Genomic DNA, 26,843 nt, shown 5'->3' with positions numbered 1-26,843 from the left:
ATAGACTCAGTGCTAATTATGGGACACAATGAGTGGGAGCTGTGTTTGGTGCTATTATTCCCTCAGTATGAGTAGGTATAAATGACGAGAAAATCAGTAAGCTTTCTACAGTCGTTTATAAATTAGCCACAAGCAAATCTGGTGCTGTGCTAGTAGTAAATACAGAATTAGTAGCTGTTAGATCAGTCGTTTTGCAAGATCAGTTAGCTTTGGACATATTGTTAGCAGAGAAGGGCAGAGTCTGTAGGATGTTAAAAGCACAGCATGGCTGTTCGTACACACCAGACAAAAGTAAGATGATAGATGAATTTGAAAAAGACATTTCTTACTTCAAACCTGATTTAGAAAACTTAGAAACAATTAGTGTTTTAGGAACATTAGGTAGAGAAGCTCCTGCTATCAATAGTTGGCTTGTGAACATTGGTAATGGATTTCTAGGTGTCATACTAAAGCCAGTATTGATTATTGCCATTTGCTTTATATGCTTATTTGCTTTATGTAAGATATTTAGATGTTATTTAGCAACGAAGAAATCAAGAGAGAGAAGAAATAGAAATAGAAGAGTAAGGTTTACAAAGAAATTAAAGGGATGCAACATACAGAGGGCAAAATGGATGACTCAGCAAAGGAAGGAGGTGCATCTTAAAGATTAATTTGTTTAAAAATGTGATGACTATTCTAGCCATCATATTGGGTAAGTGCGAACTTCACTGTCAAAATAATGTCTACACATTTAAAACAAAATTTGTAGTACTTAATCACACTTAACCATTAATAGCACCTATTGTAATGAATTAATTTAGCTTAAATGCTGATGTCATTTTGAATATTATCTTTTACATTTAAGGCAAAGAGGCCTGTTTTCGAGTTGGAACTGTAATTTTGAATGAGATGTTTTTTCTTACTTCGACAGTGCAGATGCTGTAATTTTCCAGGTATTTGTTATGTATTAGACAACTGATAGTAAGGTTCCTACCAGGAGGAGAGGAGATAGCAAGAAACATGACTCGTGAGAAAAACTGTCTGAACCACAAAATTCTGTTCAAAGTAACAAACCAAGGACATGGTTGTGTGTGATTCATTGTGCAGATGTGAGCTGGGGCGTTTACCTGTTCCCAGCGTTTGCAGGAGAACGATTGGTTCCTGAAAGTAGGGCTGAGATGGAATATTGCAACTAATGTTTTGTTGAATTATTTTGGTGTGTGTTCCTTAGACTAGCGAGATCTAGCTGCAGAACACAGGATACTTAGTTGTGTAATTCTGAATCTCAGTTATATGTAAGGTTTTATGATTTGCTTTCAAACTCAATTACTTTTAACAATTTGTATTTAAGCAATAAAATTCTTACCGATTATACATTAATCGTTTGTGCATATATCTTAAATAAGTATATATCCATCGAAGGATTGAAACAAATTAATCACAAGCAGAATAAACAGAAAAAAGGAGAGAATACGGGTGTATTAAAGAATTAATAAAGTTTATCATCAAATTTCAAAAAAGGGTACTTGAGGTAAGCACAATTACAGTTGTACTGGAAGGAAACATTCAATTATTCATGCCTTCACTATAAAAATTATCATACACTTTTTCACAATTACAATCAATTATTATACAGGAAAACAGTGTGAGAGTTGACGTTTCGGTCTTTAGATTTTCTTTGATAAGACCATCTTCAGGACTAGGGAGTTTAAAATGTTGACCTCTGAATATTTTTCTTTAGTGGTTTCCAAACAGATTTTGAGAGAAACAGCCGTCTTTCTTTAGCAGTTATATCTAAATTATTAAGTAGTCGATCTTAGCTTTCAAAGCAGATTGGCAAATATGGATTTATTCAATCAAATCCAATCAGTTACAAAGATGGTCCAAGCAGTTTGGTATCCCAAGTAAGAGTCAGGAGAACGTGTAGACGCTCACTTCTAAATCTGAGGTCTCTTTCAGTATCTTACAATACTAAGCGCCGCTTAGGAGGCAGACCTTTAAATGATTGCTGACTTTGGGCTGAGAAGACTCTTCCTCCCTGCTAAACTCCACTGCTTGCGTGCTAAGGCTTTGGGCCTGTACATTCCTATTCTCTCATCAGACACATTCATTTGGTTTTCTGAAGCAAACACCTTACTTTACTTGCTTAAAATAAATGCCATTTATGCCTAATCCTCATTAATTTAGATTAGGGATTTTCCTTTATGAAACCCATTTGCATCATATTCTGCATTCTTTTTGTAATTCTTACCAATGTGCTATTTCATCTAATTTTGAAATATCGACTTTTAGATTATTGGAATCTGTAAAAATGATGATTAACATCTCAATACTTACTGAACTAATGATTGATTTGAATTAATTTGTTAATAAATCCTTTTAAACTCATACTAAATCTCTATGTCGATTCCTGTGATGCCCCAATTGGACTTCACTGTTCATGGTAACTGATGTAATGAAAGTTCTTTATCCTATCTCCTTGTCAACTTAGAAAGGTTCAAACTAACAATGGCACATGCCTATTAGAACTCTACACTCAGAATTCTAAAGCAACCGTTGTGATTCCTTCCCACAAAATATGCTAAATGGGTAGGAAGAGCCTTTAGGGCACAACCTTGTGGAATAAGATTCCTCTGGAAATGTACACGCTCCACATCTCCTTTAGTTAAGTAAAGCCATTAAAACTTGGATCTTTAATGATTACCCATTCCTCAGAATTTTTCCAGTCCAAGCGCCAAAAGTCTCCGTCAGCAGTGAAAACTGTGCTTCCTAAAAATAAGGCAGGTCTCCAAAGAATGGCTGTTCCAGTGGCGCGATCGTAGTAGCAGAGAAACATCTGTCTGCTCTGCTTCTCACTTTGTATTTGAGACAACTAAAAGGAAGGCTTAGACTGAGTGCAGGCACGGGGTGGGATGAGGGGTGGTGTTAGAATATGTTCTTGAAATTTGAATGACAGACGATTACAAGTATTTAAGGTTAAGCATGTGGAACAATATATTACAAAATAAGCTTTAGCAAAGCCAATAGGTCTGGCCTAGTGTGGAAAGCATGATATGTGTGTTCATTTTTTTCAATCATGAGCAATTGAAATTAAAAGATTACAAGTTTTTTTTTTTAAAGTACAAATGCCGCTGTCTAACTATGGCAGGTGCATGTTTTCAAAACAAAAAAAAGGCAAAAAATAACCATCACAGCATTGGGCCTGCTACATCTGGCACTGAAGAACACTATTCTTGAGGTGGATGTGCACAAGTGATCAGTAAAAATGCTGCCACTCAAAAGTGAAAATGGCCAGTGGTTGAAGTCTGATTCATTCACCATTTAAAAATTGATAATCTGCATCTTCAGGTTTCCAATCCCACTTTACTGCAGATTTCTGACTCTGGAATTCATGCCTGGAAAGTTTTGATAAGTTCCATTTTCTGATACAAAACTACACACAAGTATATTTCCAAATGAGAATGTGTGAAACAGCAGGATTATTGTACTTGCAAACTTTTCTTGCTTTTGTCAACTCTGAAAAATATTTTCCCCATTGAAAAACCTGCTCTCTCACATTCTCTCTAATTTTGGTAACATTACCTCCTCCTTCGGCTCCTGTCTTTGACAAGAGTGCATCTCTAACCTAATCCAGGGTGGGAGAATGTCTGAGACAAGTTTGTGAATACAACCAAAATTATACATTTGTAGCTGTTCACAAACTCACATTTCTCTCTTCATGCACCCATTTCCTACTGCTTTTCAGGCGAATTAATTCATGTACGTGTCCAAATGCAAAGCGAACATTTCTGAATTAGAAAATTTGTATTGCGGACCAGCCAACCTTCAAACATTTTTCACCCTGGCTGTAAGAGAGTCCAAGGAACATTGGGTGGGGGTGGGGCCTTGAGCCTGTCACTGTCTCTCCAGACATAGAGGGGCAGTGGAAGGGTGAGGCCCCAGAGTTGAGGGGCTTTGTTTCAGACACTGCATGATCACCCTCTCCTGCCCCCTACCCGCCCCATGTGAAACAAAAGCTTTGGAGGAGGCTGCTGTGCTGCTGATGTGCAGAGTCAGTTGTAAATCCTCCGATGGACATCAGTATTGCAGAATCTCCAGAGAGGAGCTTAGATTTCTCTCTACGTGGGGTCCACACTCACCTTGTCTACCGCCGTGTGATATCAGCTCTTGTCCGGGTGACAATGTGTAGAGATCTGCTATGGAGTGACACACACTGGAGCATCATGTGATCTGTCAGGTCTTGTTTTGCACGGATCAATAAATCTATTGCGCAGGTATGACTTGCTTGACCAGATAAAAATGTGAGAATCGTGTCTAATTTTGTTTTGAATGCACTTAATGTGTATAGCTCGTCCTGATACAATCTATTTTGAGTGTTTCGTGCAGAATCAGTACTTTGTGCATTGAATTCAATTTTAATGTATTTTCTTCATTTTTGGCATTCGCAGGTGCAGTTGCATAACCTTTATACTAAGGAACAGTTTTACATCCCTGTGCACCGTTGGCTGGCCCAGGACCAGGAAGATGGAGAAATTTGCCGGGAGCTGCCAGTCTTGCGACAGGGCCATCCCATCCTCCCCGGTAAGAGAAACTGTGCTCAGGCCCCTCCCACTCAACGGCCCGCGCTGGCACGTGCAAGTGAGTTTGCTCCTTATCACTTGGCGGGCTCTGCTCCTTGTCTCTGTCGCCCTATCACTCGAAGGCCAGGCACGCACTGGCTTAGGAAGATTAGGTACACCAGGAAGGGAAGTTGACACATGTTTGTGATAACTATTTTGGAAAAACATAAGATTTACCCAAAAAAATCACTTTCGAGCTGCACATTGATGCCAAGCCTGTGTTTTTTGCATTGAAGCTGTTTTTTTAAACTCATAAAATGCAAAAATAGTTGTATCTAGCAACAACATACTTTACCGAATGAAAGAAAAATAGTATGATTGGGTATGGGTGTACCTTATTAAAGAGCAATAATTTACAAATCTGCTCATCAGAAACAGTTACTTCCTGATGAGAGTGCGAGTTCTGGTGACTGTAGTGTCCTGCTGGACACGTAGTGAAGCAGCCCCTCCCCTGAGACTGCCTTAACACCCACCGCACACCCATCCATCACAGGTGGCACCAGTCAGGTGCCCAAGCAAACAAAAGGGGCCGGCCGCACCTGCCCTGACCCAGTTCTACCCGCTAAACTCCTTGTGTGTGCCAGTTATTTTAGCAGCATGTGGGCCGAGGGCCCAATACTCTAGACCATGTGGGATTAAAGAGCTTTATAGATGGCAAGTTCGCTCACACTTACATCATACCGGAGTTCGATAAGCAATGTGGGCAAAGGCTTCCCCGGCCATGTTTCTTCATGCTAGGCAATCGCAGAGGATTCCAGAATAAATAACTGTCCAGCCAGATGTATCTTTTTTTTTAAAACATGGAAAGCATCCAAGTCTTCCTACAGAGGCCATCTGCTAAAAGAGGCGACCAAAACTAGTAGCAAGGGAGGATATGTGGGCTAAGGGCTAGAGCTGCTGACTTTAGCACCGGGGAACCAGGCTCATTCCTAACCTTGGCTCACCATCCTGTGATTCTGGGCAAATCACGTAATCTCCCGGTGCCTAAAAAATAATATGTAAGATTTGGTTCTCTTGGAAAGTGCTTTAATGCCCTTGAATCATGCCTGTGCAAAATAAACTGCAAAAAAAATAGCATAAACCCCTAGATTCAAGGTAGAGTCAATCAGACAATAATTGAACACACACTATCTATAAATGTGTGCTGTGGGACTCATTAGCCAAATAATGCCAGCTCTACAAGACACTCTGAAAGAACGAACTCTACCAAGGGTTAAAGACAGTCACCTACTGTTAGACTGCACGCTAGAGATGCTTCAACACCCATGGATAAATGATCTTAATGATCTAGTAAAACACAGGTATCCCATAAGATGCATTAGAGATTTTTAAGTAATGCCGTAGAAGGTGACACGGTGAGTGAGACAGTCCCTCTCCAGCCCACCCTCTAAGTGAGTGAACTAAGCCTGCGATTTTCAAAAAGTATTCAGGCTCAAAACGTACCCTTAAGTCTCTCAGCTTCAAAGTCCCAAATTATGAGACTACAAAGCCATGTCAATATTATTCTAAAGGTCCCATCAAGCTGTAAATGAGTGTTCCGAGGAACACACCTTTGGTGTGCCATGAGAGGGAAGACCTGCTGTTGCTCTACCACCCTATTGTTTTAAGGAGTTCGCCCTTTGTGACCCCCCCCCCCCCACCCCCTTTGCAGAATCTATGGTCGGTGACAGCATGTAATAGACATGGGGATGCACACGGGAAAGCTGGGAACTGGCCACAAGGTTGAAAATAAGCCCAGATGCTTAGAGTAGAGTAGGAGGAAGCCCATCTATCTTTATTGTGTAGACTGTCTGGGATGTTCACGAAGATTATGTGCATAAGTCTCTTCAGCATCGATCTTTGGACTGAGAGCCTCCATTCCAGCAGCCTCAACTTTAGAGTCGCCGACACAGCTATCAGTGAAGTGGGTACCAATCTGCTGCATCATACATACTCTCGCTTCCCACTCACCCACTTTGGCCATATCGCATTGTGTCAGGAACCGAGCTTCTGGGGGCTGTCCACAAGCAGCAACAGCTGTCAAGACCCACACCTCCAAGGTCCATCGTGTTTCCCCTTCGAGCCTTAGATTTCTATATTACAATATTCTGTTTGGCAGATGTGAGCCTGGACATTACATGGCCTCTTCCATTGATGGGCAAGCAGGTGCTAGTCTCACTTGAACATTACATGACTGCCTCCTGTGAAGATCTCAAATGTACTGGCTGCTGCTAGTGGGAGGGGCCTGTCAGAGCCTGCACTGGCCATTCTGTATGGGAGCTGGCAATCTGTCAGATGTGTCAACAGAGGCTAATGAGTCCCAGCTGGTGTTCAAGTAGGACCCCACCACCTAGAGCTGCATAAGAGAAGTGCTGGCATGGGAAGAGCAGGCAGGCATAAGCATCACGTGGCAGGAACTGCACACAGAGCGAGAACCCAGAAGGCTGATAAGATGCACTCCGTCAGAGCAGGATTCCGGTAAGGCAGCAGATTTACGGAGGGTAGCGAGATACTACTCATGCAGGCCACAAGGCAACAGATTAATGGAGGGCAGCGAGATACTACTGACGCAGGGCAGGACTCCTTCAACAGGGTGATGGGGTAAAATGGAAGCAGGGTCAGATTGGGATCACAATTAGGCCCGGGCACTCCCAAAAAAGTGGCCCACATTCCCCATCTGGTTAATCTCACTGGAATCTGGCTGGTTATTTTTTGTTATGGTGTTGTATAGAGTGAACTCGGTCCAAAGTCATTGGAGACATGAGCACCAGTTACATTACACAAGATCAAATTCATTTTCATTTTCAGTATCCAGTGATGTGCCCAGAATCACAGAATGTTGAGCCAATGCTGGGACTCGAACCCAGTTTAAACGTCTGCAGCTCTGACCATGGTGCTACATTCAATTAAATGAAACTCTCCCCTCTCTCCCAGTAAGGCCTAAAATACACTGGGGCTGAGGTGACAGCACCTGGCTGCTAAGGAGGCCACTTCTTTTACCCATTCCCCAGCCCATTATAGCCTCAGGGCATTTAGTTGGCAGGAGAGGTGTCAAAAAGCACATTGCTGCTGCTTGTGAGAGAGGGTAGGTGAGAAAGGCCAAATATCACCTCCCCCCCCCCCGTGAGGCCCCTGCATACAACACACCTTCCTTGCATCCCACCCCCGCCCCCACCCATGGTCTAAAAGTGATGGCCCTGTGGGGATCACACTGCTTCTTTTTTACTCCTCCCTTTTTGACTTTGACTTTTTGGACTTTTTGACTCCTCCCTTGCCAGCTGAATGTCCTGAGGCTATAATGGGCTGGGGAGGGGGTAAGAGAAGTGGCTTCTGGCTGAGAAAGCGAGGCAGTGCGCCTAGGTGAGAATGCCCCTAAAGACGTAAACAACACCCCAGCCTCAGTTAACAGCATGTCAGGGGAGTGTACAGTGATGCTGGCGCCACATTAAAGTGGCCTGGAGGGGAGGGGGAAAGACTCTTTGGCCCGCATACAGAGGCTTAAAGATCGGCCCCCCCAGGTGACCATGAGACTCCGGCCCATCGACCAATGCCCGATTGCCCGCCTTCCCAATCCGACCCAGAAAGGAAGCAGAGCACAGTACAGAGAACTCTGTGTTGTTTGTGCACTGCCTCATCACCAGTTGTTGTATTCTCCAATGCAAGGAATGGCATACACACCAGGTGGGGATGATTGAAAACCTTCTATTTGCCCTTCCTGTCTCTCAATGATATGCTTCTGCTTGGAGTTTCATAGAATATCCTTCTCTCTTTCTGAGGAGCTAGCTGCCAGTCCTCCTTTCTCTGTCCCAGTCACAGGTGATAGGAGCTTCAACCGTGTGTGTGTGTGTCCTGAACTTGATGTTCCATGACATTCTTGAGACATGCCAGGGGTGAACACTTCCATGGTGACATCAAGGTTGTGATAAATGTTCATGAGATGCCCTCGTCTCTAAGGCTCGCATGTTTCTTGTCTGGAGAGAGTCACACTTACTTTATAGCTGGAAAAGAAAGAGAATCTGCTGTTCAGAGATAACTCCCACTCGATTTCATGGGGTGGAGACATTTGCAGTTTTCAAATCTCATACTGGGGATAGGAAATTCTGATGTCTACAAGAGAGCTGCAGTGATCCTAACAGCCTCCTTCGGGTCATTGGTAAACACTGATTATGAGCAGTTCAACCTTCAAACAGCCCAGCAGCCCCCAGGCTTTGGGGGAAGAGTAGTTTTATCTTTGACATTTGCTTCCAAAAGTTCCATCTTCTGAGCTCAAACTTCCTTCGGGATTTAGCTCCCTGCTTCATCCTATAAATAAAATCCATTGCAGATCAGCCAATATAATTCACTAAGCCTTCACTATATCATTGACCTCACAGATTTTATTACAAGCACTTATAAGTCACTTAAATATGCCACCTCTCTGTAACCCTGGAATGTTCTATTATCCTTTCTGTGGAACTTGCTCGTCCATGCATGAATTCACATAATTATTTATCCCTCTGTGCACCTATGCCCCAGTCATCCATCTGTTCATTCATCTATTCACTCTGTAATCCGCCAATATCTCCATCTTTTGCCTAATTTCTGCACGCTCTCACTCCTCAATCTGCACGACCCTACATGCAAAATAGATAATCAGTGAAAAAACATTTCCATTTGAAGAAAGCCAGAGATATTGACTGGTTTTACAAAGGCTTGCCAGTGCGGGAAGGAGACCACGTGCTTCTAAGGCATTTAAAATGAAGGCGCCCTGTTGTGACCAGGCAAACCTCACAAGTAAAAACACACGTGCGACTCACTTTCTATGTTCTGCCTCCAGCCGACGTCGCAGTCACATGCTGGACAGGCAGACAGGTAAACAAATCAAATACATCACAACAAAAATACATGATTTTACAAATTACAAGCTACTGTGTGAGGGGAAATTTTGTTCAACGTGTAGGGCTGAATCATTTTAGGCGCCTTAAAAGTGAAGTTATCGTTTTGAGGAAAAAAATGATAGTGACTGCTTTTCAGACTGAGGGACAGTTTGCTATTGATAACAAAGCTTTAATGAAGAGTCGCTACAATTCTAGGTCAGACTTAGCAGTCAAAGGGGCTCCTCTCCACTTAGGTTACTGATTCCCCTGACACCGGCCTCCGACCGCAAACAAAAATGTCGTTCTTCGTCTTCCTTTGTTAGCGTCATCTCACACTCCTCAGACTAATGCTGTGTTTTCTTTTCAACCTAGTTACGATATACGACGTGCAGGTAGTAACAGGGGATCTGTGGAATGCAGGAACTGGCGCAAATGTGTACATATCCATCTACGGAGAGAGGGGAGACACCGGATCCAGGCACTTACTGAAGTCAAGGAAGCCTAAAACATTTTTGAAAGGACAGGTAAGTAACGTGTGGTCGTTTGGGTTGCCACTTGTAAACGGAATAAAACTAATTTAAATGTTTCATTAAAATTCCTCCTAATGGTGCTGATATTTATTGATTGTGGCGGTTCCTTCATAATGACGGAGGAGCGTGGCCCCACTGCTCAGAGCCAGCAGATGAAAAATAAAATGATAATAAAACAATTTTATTATCATTTTAATTTTTACTGACTGAGCTGATGCGGGTCTAGGGTGGGGCAGGGCTAAGCTGGGCCATCCTCTATGGACAGTGGCAGAGACCGCACTTCTATTTCTCCAACCCAGCTGTGTTGCACAGCAAGGTGGAGAAAAGGTCCAGGCTACCTGTCCCTGAGCGAGCATCAAACCAGCCCGCTCAGGCCAATCCCAACGCTTCTCTCATGGTTAGTAATAGCATGAGAGCAGCGTCTGGATTGGGTAGGGAGTCTGGGAGCCTTCGGTGTGTGGTTCATGGACTGCAGGGAGTAGGGGAGCACCGAGGCGGCCGGCAGTGTCAGCGACAGGTAAGTCTGTTTTTTTATTATTATTCCCTCCACACTACCCGCCACTTTTAAGTGGCAGCGGCTGCCACTGATTGGTGTAAGGATGCATCAAAAACAAATATTTTTAACTGAGAACTCGGTCTTCAAAGATCTTTTCACTTTAAGGTCCTGGAACCGCTCTGTGACTTTTAATATCCCTTTAATGTATGGTTAGGTGTACTGTCGTCAACATACAGCTCACAGGTACAGCCTGGGGAATTGCATAGCATTCGGCTGATCAAAATGCTGTCCTTTTTTTTCCCAGTCAGCTACAAGCTTTCCTATTTTGTGCAAACTAATTAGAAAAAATGTTATAGCCGTAAAACAACCTACGTGTTAGAAACTGAGTTATTGGTTGACTGGGGTGTGAGCCCTGGTCAAGCAGCAACCACAGTCCTAGTCAGCGTAAGGCACCAGCAAATCCCAAATTAACCTGTGCTCAATCACCCTGGTAGCTTGGCACAGAGCAGTTAGTCTTAACTTAGAGCCAATGTGTAAAGTATTTGTGCAACACCTCAAACAGTAAAAACACCACATAAAATGAACCTACCCCAGATGAGAAAAATAGAGCTTAGTTTATTAAATGAAGCAAGACTAAAATGACAAAAATCCAATCAGAAGAACTGTAAAGAATAAACTATAAAATAGCGCCAACTGTGGCTTTCTGGTCATGCTGGACCAGGTCAAAGTCAAGAGTTCCGGCTGAGCGTGATGTGGCACGAGTCAGAGACAGCCCCAAATTAGTCCTGCGAAAGTTTTAGCTTCCCAAGTTTTGTGCCAAGAATCCTGTTCACATTGGAAAGGGTCGCCGGGAGCAAGGAGAGCGATGCAGGTGGTGGTCAGCGTGGCGCGAAGATCAGGCCGCGCGTTGTGGATGGCTGGGCTGGAGCTTCACCGTGGTGGTCCTCCACGAGCGGTCGATGCTTGCTGTGTGAAGAGACGAGCTGGCGGCAGCTCACACTGAATTTCAGTACGAGCAGCACAGTTTTGGTGCGAACGGGCCCATTCGTTGTCACAAAGAACCCAAAATCTTGATTTCAAACGCCTGTGACCACACCAAGGGTCCAGGGCCAGAGGCACCAGTTGGTGGTCAGAAACTTTGTGTAGCTGGGCCCAGGAGCTGGTTGAGGAGCCTTTTTGTTTTTGAGGTTCAGAGCATGAGGCCAACAGACTAGCCCTTGGAGTCACTCTGGTATTCTGAGTTCAAGATGAGGTTGCAGGTCCACGTCTTTATCCCCAGGCAGAGAGCAGCAGGTCAGCACAGCAGGACAGCAGTTCCTTTAGAGCAGCAATGCAGCAGAGTGGCAGTCTTTGTAGTAGAATCCCAGTTGTTCTTCCTGGCAGAGTATCCACAGGTCCAGAAGTGTACTGAAGAGTTGGTGTCTGAGGTCCTTCTTTTATACACAGTTGTGCCTTTGAAGTGATGAAAAGCTTCTAGAGGCATGCTTTGAAGTGTACAGATGCCCTGCATTCCTGGCCCTTGCTCCATACGAACTACCGGGGTATGCAACCCTTTGTGTAGAGACAGGCTAGTCTAGAGTAAGTGGGGCTGGGTCCAGCTCCTCACTCCCATCCTGCCAGTGATGGCCCATCCAGTCACACCAATACTCCTCATTGTGTGTGGCTGTCTAGGTGTAATACACAAAGTCCAACTTTCACACACACACAGTCATATGACCCAGAGACAGGTTGCAGGTGCCACATGGCTACGGCAGGAACATGTCAACTTTCAGAATTGTAATTTAAAATCTGACTTCATTGCGGCTAGCTTTGCCACTTATTTTACAGATCTATATACCCCTCGGGAGACCCTGCCCACCAACAATATTCATAAGTTCCTCGCGAACCTGCCTCCCCAGACCCTCTCCGATTCTGTACACAAGGCCCTTGAGGCTCCCCTGTCGGCTGATAAGATGCAACAAGCTAGGGATATGATATGGATATGAGCTCGGGCAAGGCACCTGGCCCAATTGGCTTCCCTTGTGAGTTCCTCAAAAAATACCAATCTCAACTGCTGATGCCATATCTGACGGCCCTTAACACCACTGTGGAAGATAGCTACCTTCCCCTGGATTGGAGGCACATAGAGATAGTGGTTTTCTTAAAGCCGGGCCGGCCGTCTGAACTCTACTCTTCATACCGCCGGATCTCTCTCCTTAATGTTGAACCCAAACACCTAGCTAAGGCAATTGATAACCGCCTAGTCCCACATATTACAGACCTGATCCACCCCGACCAGGCCGGCTTTATGCCTAGTTGTGCCACACGGCACAGTATTTGCAGTGCAAACAATGCCCTTGCTGCTGCAGACCAACTTGATGGACCGGCTGCACTCCTCCTTGCAGACATCGACAAGGCATTCGATACACTCAGTTGGACCTATCTCTTCGCCCTACTGAGCTGCCTGAATATTGGCCCTCACCTCCTCACCTTAATACATCTGCTGTATACTGACATCACAGCTTCAGTTCGCATGGCTAACTCCGCCTCGGGAAGCTTTGCTATTGGGCAGGGGACTCGTCAGGGATATCCTCTTCCCCCCTACCTATTTGCACTGGCTATGTAGCCGCTGGCGGTGTGGGTGAGGATAGATGCTCAAATCTATGGCTTTGAGTGGTCGCTGGATGTCTCGATCCGCATAGCGCTCTATGCGTATGATGTGCTGTTCTTTCTCATGCAGCCCAATAGAGCTGGCCCACGTCTGCTCAGAATTATGCACATTTTTGGCAAAACCTCTGGCTTCTACATGAATCGGGGTAAATCCTTTCTCCGGTCCTTGAGTGGAGGAGATCAGTTGGGTGGATGGTCGCGGGAGGTGACGGTGGTCCCCAATGGTTTCAAATATTTAGGGTTGTTCCGCTCTGCTTCTCAGTCCATCTCATGGGACAGGAATTAGGCCCCACTGTGGACATAGACGGGGGATCAGGTGCGCTCATGATCACACTTACCTCTGTCCCTGTTTGGCAGTTATGCCATATTCAAAATGGTCTCATTGTCCCGTCTTCTATACCAGCTTCAGAATCACTCATACGGCACTCGTGGTTTCCGACAACTAAATGCAATTCTTGCTCTGTTTCTCGGGCAGGGGGGCGGTGCGAGTAGCCTTGAGGACCTGCTGCCAGTATACCTACTGCGGCGGCATGGCTACTCTGGGTATCCAGGCCTACCATGTGGCCTCACATTTACTCATCCTCAATGACTGGTGGTACAGAGACAGAAAAGATCCTGCATATGCAGTTGAGCGTTGGCTGATGGATGCCAAGCCACTACATATGGTCCTATATTCAGGCCTGACGCTTAGAGGACTACCGCCTGCAACCAGGACGGTTTTTATGACCTGGAAACGAGTACTACTCACCATGGGATGGTGGGGTAAATTGAGCAAAGAAACCCCTTTGTGGCATAATGGCCAGTTACTGCAACTGGCGCAGCTGCCCGGGTTTCGGGGCTGAGAGATTATTGGGATTGACACAGTGAGGGGAGTTATACACTGTCAGAACCTAAAGTCATTTCAGGAACTCCAGACAGAATATGCTATGCCCCATTCACAATTCTTTAGATACCTCCAATTCCGTCATGCCTTCTCCCCGTATCTAGCACAGCAAGCAGACATACATGACTTTAACTCAATAGAAGCCAACGTCTTTATGGGGGATCTGGGAGACCACAAAATACCTCAAATATATTGCACAATTCTGAATAATAGCCCTACTACACTAAATAAAACTCGGGCTGCGTGGCAGCTGGATCTCGGCCCCCTAGAAGAGGATGATTGGGTGGAGGCGATGGAGTCCCCGCACGCTTGAGACCTATTCTATGTAAATACTTTTACCGGGTTTACTTATATAGGCTTTGGCGCTCTGGGCTTGTCGCCTCCTCCCATTGCTTGCGCTGTGGAGCTGCTGAGGGCACCTTAATACATACGGTGTGGCAGTGTACAGCCTTACTGAAGTTTTGGAGGGGTGTGACCACTTGCCTTTCAGAGGTCCTAGGATGAGATATCCCACTTTCGCCACTCTTGACTATGCTCCACATCACTGAGGGACTGGGTGGCAACAGATACACGCGTCACTTGTTGTTTCTAGGCCTCACATTAGCTAAACGTGATATTGCCAGGGTGTGGAAAGACGAGTCTCTGCCTTCTGTCGCAACATAGAAGAAATGCCTAGACTTCTCTATGGGTCTGGAAATAACTGTTTTCAAGGCGAGGGGATGCCCCCAGAAACATCCTAAAATATGGAACAGGTGGGCTTTACTTGGAACCTGAACCTCCTGTTTCTGCAATCGAGGGACTGCTGATGACTGTTTTGTGTTATGACCCATATTTTGACCATATTTGCCTAAAAATTGGATGGCTCAGACCTATGTATCTCAGATCTTTTTATTACTTCTATAAGTTTAATATGGCACTATTGTTTACTTTAAAAAGTTTAATTCAGACATGCATATACCCAAAATGGTGTTATTACAATATTGAAAATGTTGATATCAATATTGTTAACAATTACTGCACATTTCTGGCATCCTTGGTAGTGCCTGTTCTGTATCGGCTGTCAACAAATAAACTATGTTATAAAAAAAACAATGTGACTTCACCCTAAGTTAGGATTTTAAATTAGGATTCCAGAGATGCCAAGCATGAACCAGTTACCTTTTCCCATTTGGAAATTTCCCTTATAGAATGTAATAAGGTTCCAATGTTAGTCTTGCTGTAGTGAAAAATGGATTTCAGAGTTTTTCACTTCCAGGACATGTAAAGCTTAAAAGTACACGTCCAACTTTTTAAATACACTGACCCTGCCCCAGGATATGTCCAGGGCCTCCCTTAGGGTTGACTCATATGTATCAAAAGGGAAGGTTTGGGCCTGCCAAATAGGTTTACTTTTCCAGTTCAAAATGGCAGTTTTAAACTGAACATGTAGGCTCTGCAGTGGCAGGCCTGAGACTTGAGTGGGTGGCACAACCAGTAATGCAGGCCCACTAGTAGCATTTAATTTACAGGCCCTGGACACTTGTAGTGGCTCTTTACTAGGGACTCACATGCAAATTAAGTATGTTAATTGGGTATGACCCATTTGTACCATGTTTTAAAGAGGGAGCACAAACACTTTAGCACTGGTAACCATTTTAAACATGTAGTACAGGAGCACTTCTAATTGCCAAAGTACTTGTATTGAAGAATTGATAAAGTAATAACACACATATGTGAAATCACACATCATTTCTCCGATGCTTGCATCCATGCTGCTATGATATTGTGATACAGTTGCATTTATGTAGTGTTTCATACACATGATTGTGAGAAGTTGGCCTGGTATATGCTGTCCACTAGTTATAGTGGGCACCCTGTACCAGTCCAAACATCCCCTTATTGATGATAGGTTAAAACCAACCTTTATTGAAAGCTATCCTAGTGGTAGCTATGGAGAGCAGCCTTCATGCTAAGTCTTGAAGGAATGTAAAGCAGCTTGTTTTACCAGTCTATAACCTCTTAAATGGCTAAATGAAAGGCAACCACACCAGGTATATAAAATATATGTATTTATTTCTAAGCACACCCTCCTAGGCTTTTTATGAGGCTAGAGGTCAAAACACATAAGTTACACTTCAAATATAACAGTAAATTAGCACAAATACACATTAGGCCCTGGGGCGAGCCAAACCATATACTAAAATAGTGGTATAAGAACCCCGACTTAACTAGACACAAGGCTTAGAGCCTGTAGAATTGCTGGGACCCCAAGGAACCACCCAAGGTAGTGACACACGGGACCCATGGGGGCCGTGTGCAGTGTGTGAACACAGCCGCGAGCTCCCTTTAGCTTCTGTGGGGAAAGTCGCTGTTAGATTTTTAAAGATTAGGGACACTTAGAAATGAGTCAGGACCAAACCCTTTAATACTTCGGTGGTCCCGTGGGTGTTGACCCTAGAACTTCCTGAGTACTCGTGTTACCTCACCCAAGGAAGCCGGGTGCATAGGTGTGAAATGGTGTCAGGTCGCGTCGTCGATTTCAATGGGAGCTGGCAAAGAAGAGCTGCTGCCGGGAAGATGCAAAGTGTCTGAAGAGATCCAAGCCTGGATCGTAGTTGAGAAGAACCTGAAAGCAGAGGGGACAGAGTCTGGGTCACTAGCCAGTGACCAGGAAGGCGATGAGCAGATGCCCACCGATGTCGGGTGATTTCAGGGTAAAGAGGTGAAGCTCGACTCTTCAGCCACGAGGACCAGGAGGTGTCGAGGACAACCAGGAGCTGGATTTGAGCTGTCCCACAAAGGATGTCAAGTGATGCAGCGTCGGTGCCCGAATTGGACACAACAAGCCTTGGCAACAGCAACCCATGCAGAAAGAGAAGAAATGCTTCGGTGCAGACCAGCAAGGTTTGAAGGACTCACCACTTGGTGGGGAGTCGGGGCACGTCCGGAGCAACCAGGGAGGCCCAAAGACAATCAAAGTTACCTTCTCAGGAACCTACCAGTCGACGGACCAGGGATCGCGAAGGGACCTCAAGAGGAATCACAAAATGGCGGCCCACGGGTCACTCGGGGTGACTAGGCCGACAATCTTCAGTGGTTTCTCTGCTTAAGGTGGGGGCTACAAGTAACCCCAAGCACGACTTCAAGAGACGTTGAGAAGTCAATGCACTTGCAAAGGTGCCCGGTGACCAGGAGTTCCGGTTCCACGCTACTCATAAGGGCTGCGAATCTCAGCTTAGCTGGGGACTTTGCTCGGCCTGTGAGATGTCTGGAAATCCTCTTCTTGGGCTGCAAATGCTTTGAAGATGCAGACCGGCAAAATGCTTCATTGGGGCCTACCAAGCAGGGGAGTCACTCCTTGACCCCAAGGGAAATTTCTTCAGTCCTCTAGTCTGGAATCCCCTGAACCGGTTTGAGCTGGACTATGCACAGGGACACTAAATGTGCCCCGAGTGCAGGCCTTCAAAGCACTCCGAGAGTGCTCCCACCCTGCCCCAATACACATAAGCCTGTCTGGGAGGTGGTTACACCTTCCTGTGACAGGAAACCTATTGTCCCGGCCTCCCCTGCTGGAATTTCGGTCAGCAGCAGGAGGCCAGACCCGTGTCTGTGGCTGCAGCATCCATTTTGTGATGCCTGGGCTCTGTTAGATTTCTACCGGGTAGACCAGTACTGCCATGTCTCTCCCTCTAGAAGGGTGGGATCATATCCTCACATCAGTATTTGATGTGGGGGTATGATTCTAAGGTGTTTGACACCAAACACAACAGGTTTCCGTTCAGCCAGTCCAAAGTTAGCATTAACCGTTTTAGATATAATGCACTTAAGAGTATATGGTCAGGCTGCACCATTGACAACCCTGGAGAAGAGATTCCGAAGGCTGCAGAGGGTCTCAGCTCATGCCTGTGCACCCTCTCACATATAACCAAGCACCCTGCCTTCAGTATTGATAAGGCCTGCCATAGGGGTGACTGATAGGTTGCTATGTGTAGTGATAGGTGCGGTATAGTGAACCTATACCTCAGTAAGGGGTGCATGCACCACCTTACCCAGGCTGCAGTAGCAGACCTGTGGTGTTATTTTGGAGGGCTTTCCATGGGTGGCATAATACATACTTCAGCCCCTGGTAGGCCTCTGGGGTACCTATGCCCTGGGTACATAGTTTACCATATACTCGGGACTCACAAGGGTACCCCAGAATCCAATCTGGAGTGTACCTACAGTGCATGCAATCATTTTAGAGAGGAAGCAGCTAGGCTGGGGTCCTGAATAGCAGGGCCCCAGCCAGACTAAAGTCGAAAAATAGTGAAACACCAGCAAAAAGTGGGGGTAACCATAAGAGGCAGATCCTACTCTCCTACAATGATGAAGCACCAAAGCCAATTACCTAATTGGCAGTATTGTATTCCATCTGGTGTACATGGTTGGAAAATGCTAAATTGCAGTATGACCTATGGGGGAAGTGTTTTGGTGCTGTGTGTGATGACCAGAGTGGTGCACTTACCCTGTCATCTGTAGCTACACTTACTCTTGTACTGGAGCAAATAGGAGTAAGATATTGTTTAAAATGACCATCTTTTGCATGGAATACCCCTATATTTTCTCCTTCTTTTGTTGAACTAGTTTTTGTAGGCCATAGGACTCTGGGTGCTTTACTCCTGCAAACCAGTGGTAAAGTGCTTGTGCTCCCCCATCCCTCAAACATGGCAACATTGGCATACACCTAATTGACACTTTTAATTTACTTATAAGTCAGTAGTATATGGTACAATATGTGCCCAGGGCCTTTAAAATAACTTCTACCAGTGGGCTGCAGCACTCATTGTGCCACCTACACAAGTAGCTCTCTAAAACATGTCTCCAGGCCTGCCCATGCAGCCTGAGTGTGCAATTTTAAACTGCTATTTCAACCTGACAAACTAAACCTTTTGCAGGCCTAAACTGTCCTTTTTTAATACTTATACGTCACCGCGAAGGTAGGCCCTTAATGCACATAGGGCAGGGTGCATGGTATTTAAAAAATAGAGCATGCATATTTAATGTTTTACATTAGCTGAAAGAGAAAACCCTACAATGTTGTTTTACAATATGGCAAGGCTGGCTCTCCCATAGACTTACATTGGTTTACACAATTACCTCTAATAAGTGATAATTTAGTTTTGGAGTAGTTAGAAAAATGATTCAAGGACTAATTATAATAATACTTTAAATCCCACCTTATTAGCTAAGTAGGATTTTATATTACTAATTTGGAAATTACACATTTAGAAAGTTGGTATTTTCCTACCTAAAACCAAAAGTCTTTCCTGTCATTGTCCAGCAGTCACCTTACCCCTGATGGCTCCCTTATGGTGAGATGTGTGTTGCTCCCAGACACTGGACAAAGGGCCCTGGTAGTGGGGGGGCTGGGGCAGAGGGTTCCTCCCTTGGCAGAATAGCATGCGGGGATGCACCCAGCCCCTTCCTGAGCTTCATTAATGGCTACATTGCCACTGGCAGATGAGGGTCACATCTAGGCCTGCTTCCCCTTTTTCTCTCTAGTAGGATTACACCAAAATCATTGGGGACAGAGGACATGAAATGGTTTATAGGGTGGACAAAACTGACACTGGGAATAAAAGTGGACCCCACAGACCTCTTCTCAAAATACTCCTGGACCTGTGAAGATCAGAAGAAGGACTGCCCTTCTGTCTGAAACCTGAAGGAAGAGTGGACTTTCTTGTCTTGAACCTAGGACTCAAGAAGTGACTCCAAGGATTAGTTGGCTGACCTCCTGTTTGAGCTACAGAACACAACAAGCTTCCAGAGACCTTTCCCTGCAAGTGCCCAGCTGAGCAGACTAATATTAGAGTGCACCCCTCCTGTCCCCAAAAAGCAAGACCTAGAACTTAGAAACCTTTTGCCAACTTTCTTCCTGGAGAACCAACGGAGACCAGGACCACTGGCAAAGCTGCAGCTGTCAATGTTGAATCACCTGTTAGCCTCAGCTTGCTGGTTTGCCCTGGTGAAGGAGACATGACTTCCAGAAAAGTTTCCAAATCTGAATGTAGAGGACTTCAGCAGAATCTATGCCAAGCAGTAAACCATCAACATTGAGGCCATTCTGGGCACAGACTTCAGAATTTGCCCAAAACAATGGGTGTTGCAGCGGAACGCCCACCACAACACCCATTGCCCACCCATTTCACGCTAAGTGTAGCGTGAAAGGGGGCCTTATTTACAAGGTGACGTTAAGCCACATTAAGCGGCTTAACGCCGCCTTGTAAATAAGGTGACGGATTTATCGCCACAGGAACGTCACTAACAGTAAAGTTCCTGTGGTGATAGGGCCTTGTAAATATGCCCCTTAGTGTCTATTCTAAGCCAGGTGATTTAATAAAGCAATGGTGTCTTGTGTACAAGCATCTTGTTTTTATAATGCTACACTGCACTGGGGCCAATCTGGAATGTGCAATGTCTTTAGATTTCTTTTTAGAATCTGGTTAAAAATAGTGGGACATGACACTTAAAAATAGTGGTATATAAATACAGAAGTATGCAGTTCCTCAAGAGGGCTTTTGATGAGTTGAGAAATGTATGAGTCCAAAAGGTCAGGAGGAGATTCCTCCTTAAGGAAAAAAACCCTCACACATCCGGCAGACTAGCTGTCATATATCGTCAGCACGTGGCCAAGATGTCAAGTTTCATCATTAGGTCTGCTCCAAATAGGGGCGGCGCTGCAATCCCCGATCGGCGACCTCAGTGGCGCCTTTTAGTGGAGATCTTTATTCCTTTAACTGCTGGTAGGTGAGTGCAGGTGAGGGCCCTAAAGTGCAAGTGTGTGGTGAAAAAAGTGTGTTAAAAGTAAGTAGTGGGGATCCTATGTAACGAAGTTTATTTAATGAAGGAGGTCCCACTCTTTATTAAAAACAATAACATGCATAATACTACAGTTAAGATGTCTGATTTACGCTATAATGATAAGTGGTCAACATGTTTCTTGCATGGGTTAAAAACTGCAACCGCAAGGATCTTATGAGAGAAAAAACGGTTACCGAAAACTCCACGGACAAAGTATGCATCCCGTGGAATGCGCAAATTAAGACGCCAAACATCAAAGGGTTACTTACAAAAGTCCGCAGTTCGGGACGCCTTCACACCTACCCTGTGTCCGCGCCGACTCGGGGGACACTGCTAGGATATGGCGGATGGAATACATAGTGGTGGGGAGGCAATCGGAATCGAGAGCCAATTAGTTTGTCGAAAGAATATAAACAAGGAGTGGTGTGCGGAGTTCCCTTCCGGTCGCGCGAGCTCTGGGGTACGCGTAGTATCGTTCCTGTGTGGCAGAGCGTCCCGCATCACTAACTGGAAATGACGGGAGGAGTACACGTGGGCGGGGAGCCAATCAAATGAGAGAGCCGGTTGGTTCGTAGAGAGTAAGGAGTAGTGCGTGGAAAGACCTTCCGGTTGTGCAAGCTCTAGTGTTGTCGTAGCAACGCTACTAAGACAGAGAGCGTCCCACGTCATTCCTTGTTGGCGGCTGTAACAACGATGCGCGGTTGGTGTGAAAACTAATTAATGAAGTCACGGCGCTCATCTCGTAACAGCCGTATATTCACCTCATGGTGTGGCAAATGGTATAATTGTTCACAGTAAAGGCTAAAATATATACTAGGGCAAAAAATCTGTAACGTAACGTTATTCCAACAAAAGGTTCCAGATGTTAGAAGGCTGCTACCTCACTGTGTACTAACCAGAGGTGGAGGGCAGTGATCTAATGAAAAACATTCACTGTAAATCGACTGGTGGAATGTATCAACGCGTGATTGTCCAATCCACTGTTTCAGATATTAACAAGACTGCCCCAGGGGATATCTTCGTTCAGTCCTTCATGGTGGGATGATAGTCTCATTACCCACCTTTGTTCTAGTGTGAATAATTTGGCTTTATCGATGTTTTTAAAGGATTGGAGAACTGTCCACTGTAAAGAATCAGGGGAATGTTTTTTCTCAAAGAAATGTGTAGACATCTTCGTATTCACTTTCTTACACCGGAAATTACTCCGATGTTCAATGATTCTGGTCTTCACTGGTCTCGTCGTCATCCCTATATAGGGGAGATTGCATGGGCAAGTTATTAAATAAATGCAATGGGAGGTGTTGCAGTTGGTGTGTGTTCTGCATTCCCAAAAATAGTGGAACATGACACCATGCAAATATTTTCTGCTGGAACACAAAGGAAAAAAGGTAATGGCTTTGCACTGTCCTTGAAAAGGTCCCAATTTATAAATACCTAGGAGTTCATCTGGATTGTCATTTGAATTACAAACAGCATTTGCTATCTTGGCAAGTAACAGCAAACAAACTGTGCACTTTTAAAACTCTGTAGCAAAAACTAAGAAATTGCTCTACTAACCATCTTTTGAAAGTTATGGGAGCAAAATTCACCCCTCCATTGCATATGGCTCAGAATTACTTAAAGGCAAAGAGGCAGCAAGGTTTAATACTTTACAATCAAGCATCTTCAAAAATTGTTTGATTCCATGACACATTTTGCAAGCCTAAATCAGGCTGGAGCTCGGTTTGTATCACCAGGGCCCCGCCAGACAAAGTGCTCTAATAAAATACTACTGGAGAACAAGGGCAGCAGAGGAAAGCATTTTGTCCTACCAGTACTGGATTGAAATAGAAAAACTGCCTTGTGCCAATAAACCTGTGTGATCAAAACTACAACAGTTAATAGCAGAACTACAATTAGAAGAGTCTTGGAGCACTCTAATGGAATACTCCGTCTTTAACCTCTTCAATGCCCATGACGAGCTGGTCTCGTCATGGGCCGCGGTTGCGCTGTGCCCATGACGAAACCAGCTAGTCATAAACCCCGCCCGCTAATGCAACGGCCGGCACAGGGCGGGGAAAGGGGCGGGCACTGAAGGGGTTAAACGAATAACGAATAACAAACAAAGGAGCCATGTTTCAATCGTTTATTACAGAAAATGCCACTTTGGTGAGCAAATGGCAGGGGTGAGTGGTCCTGCGCTCATACAGCATGGTGCCCTCAGCCATACCTGTCTGCACACTTTTCTGAGTCTAAGAAGAATGACTTGATGTTAATTAGGCTGGGCGTCTTCCCATCGAAGAACTTAACCCCTGCATGGAAACAGTTCTAGCCCACCACGGAGTGTATTCTCTGCGGACATAGCAAGGCCGGACAAATGCACAACAAGTGGAGCAATGTTCCGCTGCTATCACTCAGAAAGAAACTCCTGCGTCCATCCTTAAGACAGTTGCAAATAAGATCATGTCGACCGGCCATAATTAAGCTAGTGGGTGGGACCTCAGTCCAAATCGCATGCAAGTCCTTGAATTTTTTAACTCTCGCAGCTAAGGAGTTGGAACTATCAAGCAAGTCTCAGTGAGCAGCCCTCTAAAGAGACACATGGTTTGTGACACGCTTATGTTTCATTGTACTGCTTACCGTTGTACTTTCCACAAAAAGGGTCCTAGTCGGGACCCGAGCTGCCTTTCATCCAGGTGTGATCTTTTCTAGGCCCTCGCATAGATTCGTTTTCGCACTTAAGGCTAACTTTGCTCACTATTGCACTTTATGGTTTGGATTTTATAGTATTCTGCTCCAACTGACCAATCCAGCATAATATTGTCTGTTGGTGGAGCCCTGCATGAAAAGTATCAAATTGTGGAATGTTATGCATATCATTGTCTTCCATTTTAATACAGTTTTCTTTGTAATGTGCTTATCTTTTATGATCTACTTGGTAAGATCTAATAAAGATTAATTCATTTTTAAATTGGTATTGGCTTTCCTTGTGCAATGGCACTAAAAACAAAAGCCTGACATAGCTCAATGACTGTGAACCATTCTGCAGTACATGGGATCTGAAACAAAAGAGTGTCTGAATTCGGTACCATGGGGCAACATGGCACAACAATCTCATTTACTCTCCCCACGTCCTAAACTATTCTGTATTTTCCATTAGGTTTCTGTAAAACCATGATAGGATGACTGGTGTTATTCCTGCAACAGTCTCAGGTGTCATATGATATGGGGTGTTCTGGGAAACACTGCATTTGGCTTTACAGTAATTCAGACTGGTTCTACGCCTTTCAAGAGTCCAATATATTTTTCTGTAAGATCCCAAAGCTCAGCATCACTGTCTCTCTCAAATCATCCATCAATTCTTCATTTGTGAATAAAAGGAACATACCTGTCTCTTTCTGTTGTCTGTACATTTTAAAGTCAACATCTTCACCATGGGTTTCAAAAGCACCACCACCCGGTGTGCAGTAAATGGTGTGCTTTAACTTGCACAACACATCTCTTCCTAGCAAATTTACAGGGCTGTTATCACAGACAACAAACTGGTGTCTTTCTTTAAATAAAACTATTTTCAGCTGGACTTTCCCTGAAACAGCATTCAAAAATTGTTTATTAGTAACTCCTACAACTTGGATGGTTTTCCCAGAGAGAGGTAGATTTGGGACTTCCACTGTTCTTCTAACTGTGGATTGGGTAGCATCATTATCAAGCAAGAATGATAAGGGGCGGCCATACACTTTAGCATCTACATATGGACCACTCTGGTCTACCTCTTATGCAATCTTCCTCCCCTCTATGGCACCATCTTTGGGAATTATCAGTAAATGTACCATCATAGTTGAAGAATGGATATCATTGCAAGACATTCGGGTTCGGATTTTGAAATTGTGGCATGGCATTTTGAAACTAATTCATATTCATTTTTATCATTTGATTTAAGTCTAATTAAGGATTTCCCATATTTTGGAAATTCTTTTGAACTTGTGGGGCGAGCATCAATGGAACCTGATCATGCATAGGCATTTCCATTTGCTGTATAGGCACATTTTGCATTTGCATTCCCTTTGACATCTGTAAATTTCCACCAACATTATTAGGATTATATCTACATTCCCATTTCTAGTGTGTAACATGTAGTAATCTTTTTCGTAGCAGCAATATCAGTTCTAGAACATGTACCCACAGGAACACCTCTACCTCTACCCTGAGGCATGTTAAATCCACCTTGATTTCCCTGAAAACCCACTTTTGGAACGGCAACGTCTTGCATGTTTCCTTGATTCCCTGCAAAAGAAGGATTTTTAAAAACTTTCTGAGCCAACTTCGTCTATGCTAACAACGATCTACTCTTTAATTAGCTTCTGCTTAATTTCTAACACATCACTACAATATTAAGCATATCGCAAGATATCATCAAGCAATTTGTTCTGCCAGCAGATCATGCTTCGAGTTATGTGTGAACAGATCTCTGACTTCAGCCTCAATACAAATTGATATGTGAAAATCCCCATGTCCTTTTCTTCAGGATACTCACACCCACTAGCCTGGCTGATGAAGGGTGATGCCCTGAAACCAGTCCCAGGATGCTTGTTTCCGGTCCAGGAAGGACCTGGCTTGGCAGTTCGAGCTGGACTGTTCCCACAAGGAACAGGGTCAAGACTGATTTGCATATGGCTCGGTCCAAACTGGGGTGGTGAGCAAAATAATGATGGATTAAATCCAGTTCCTTGTGACTGGGGGTGAATGTTTGCATTGTACAGAATTCCGTCTATCAATTGTTTCTTTTGAATATGTCGCCATAAGTGGAAAGGATATGCCCAGATGTGGGTCCCATGCTCACTACACCACTGGATTCAAGCTAGCCTGGCTGATGAAGGGTGATGCCCTGAAACCGGTCCCAGGATGCTTGTTTCCGGTCCATGGAGGACCTGGCTTGGCAGTTCGGGCTGCACTGTTCCCACAAGAAACAGGGTCAAGACTGATTTGCATATGGCTGGGTCCAAACTGGGGTGGTGTGGTGAGCAAAAGAATGATGGATTAAACCCAGATCCTTGTGACTGGGGGTGAATGTTTGCATTGTCCAGAATTCCATCCATCAATTGTCTCTTTTACACCTGTAATAACCATTCATAGTATTCATTAGTATTCATGCACCATTTTGTTTCGGCACTTGGGTTGTTCTTTTAATCTTAAGCCAATCCAAACCTCTCAGTGGCACTGTGCCCTTTAAGAAAGTTATCACTGCCTCATATTTCTCCATCACTACAGGAGGTGGTGCATTTGTCCTAGTCTCCCTCATGGGTTCTTCTTTCGGCCACTGTACTTCAGGCTTACATTCAGCTGATACATCAGCAGGTACTACAATGTCAAAAAATGTATTTAAATCTGTCCACAACACCTTCGAAAATTTGTATAAATGGTTCCACTTCTGCATACCATTGCACTGGGTTGCCTCTCAATTTTGAAGATTTGTTGGTAAATGCAGCAAATAAATGCAGCCAAATCATCTCTACTCCAAGGTCCATGTGCGTCCATTCCTCCTGCAGTTTCTCTGGGTGGGTATGCTGTGGTTTCTCCCTCACTTCCCTTTTCATGCTTTGTTATTGTGGCTGCCTCTCTCCTTTTCTTCTCATGCTTCTTTGCCCATTTAAGTTCTAACTTCTCAGTCTCATTCCATTTACAAATGCATTTGACTAATTCTACAATGTGTAAATGCATCTCTGAAATCCTCATGTTCTCTAAGACTAGATCATTCAATTGAACCCTATAGCTTCTCTGGAAGTGAAAATATTTTGCAAGATCAAATCTGAAAGAAACACGTTAGTTAGATTCCTCACCTTAGAATATCCCCAGGCGTCAGACTGGATCCGGAAGATTTTTCGTCAGCAATACCCCTTGCGCGTCGCTAGGCGTCGTCTGCGGCTCTGTGTCCGTCGTCGGCGTCGTGCGCCGGAATGACGTCGTCGGAGTACTTAGACGCCGCCCTCTCGCGCTGACGTCAGTTCTTCTTTTTTCCGCGCCAGTAAGCGCAGATCCGGGAGAGCTACCCCT

General features: G+C 44.6%; 1 protein-coding gene across 1 annotated transcript in view; it reads left to right on the top strand.

Moving 5' to 3' along the window:
• Positions 1-26,843, top strand: part of RP1 (RP1 axonemal microtubule associated) — an 859,010-nt gene that overhangs the window by 651,015 nt on the left and 181,152 nt on the right. The window contains exons 6-7 of the mRNA XM_085605615.1: positions 4,431-4,563; positions 9,809-9,960. Of these exons, the coding sequence (XP_085461741.1) occupies positions 4,431-4,563; positions 9,809-9,960 (285 nt within the window). The remainder of the gene's footprint in view (positions 1-4,430; positions 4,564-9,808; positions 9,961-26,843) is intronic.

Source organism: Triturus cristatus, chromosome 5_1, assembly GCF_964204655.1.
Source record: "Triturus cristatus chromosome 5_1, aTriCri1.1, whole genome shotgun sequence".
NCBI classification, from domain to species: domain Eukaryota; kingdom Metazoa; phylum Chordata; class Amphibia; order Caudata; family Salamandridae; genus Triturus; species Triturus cristatus.
This window is presented reverse-complemented; position numbering and strand designations above follow the sequence as displayed.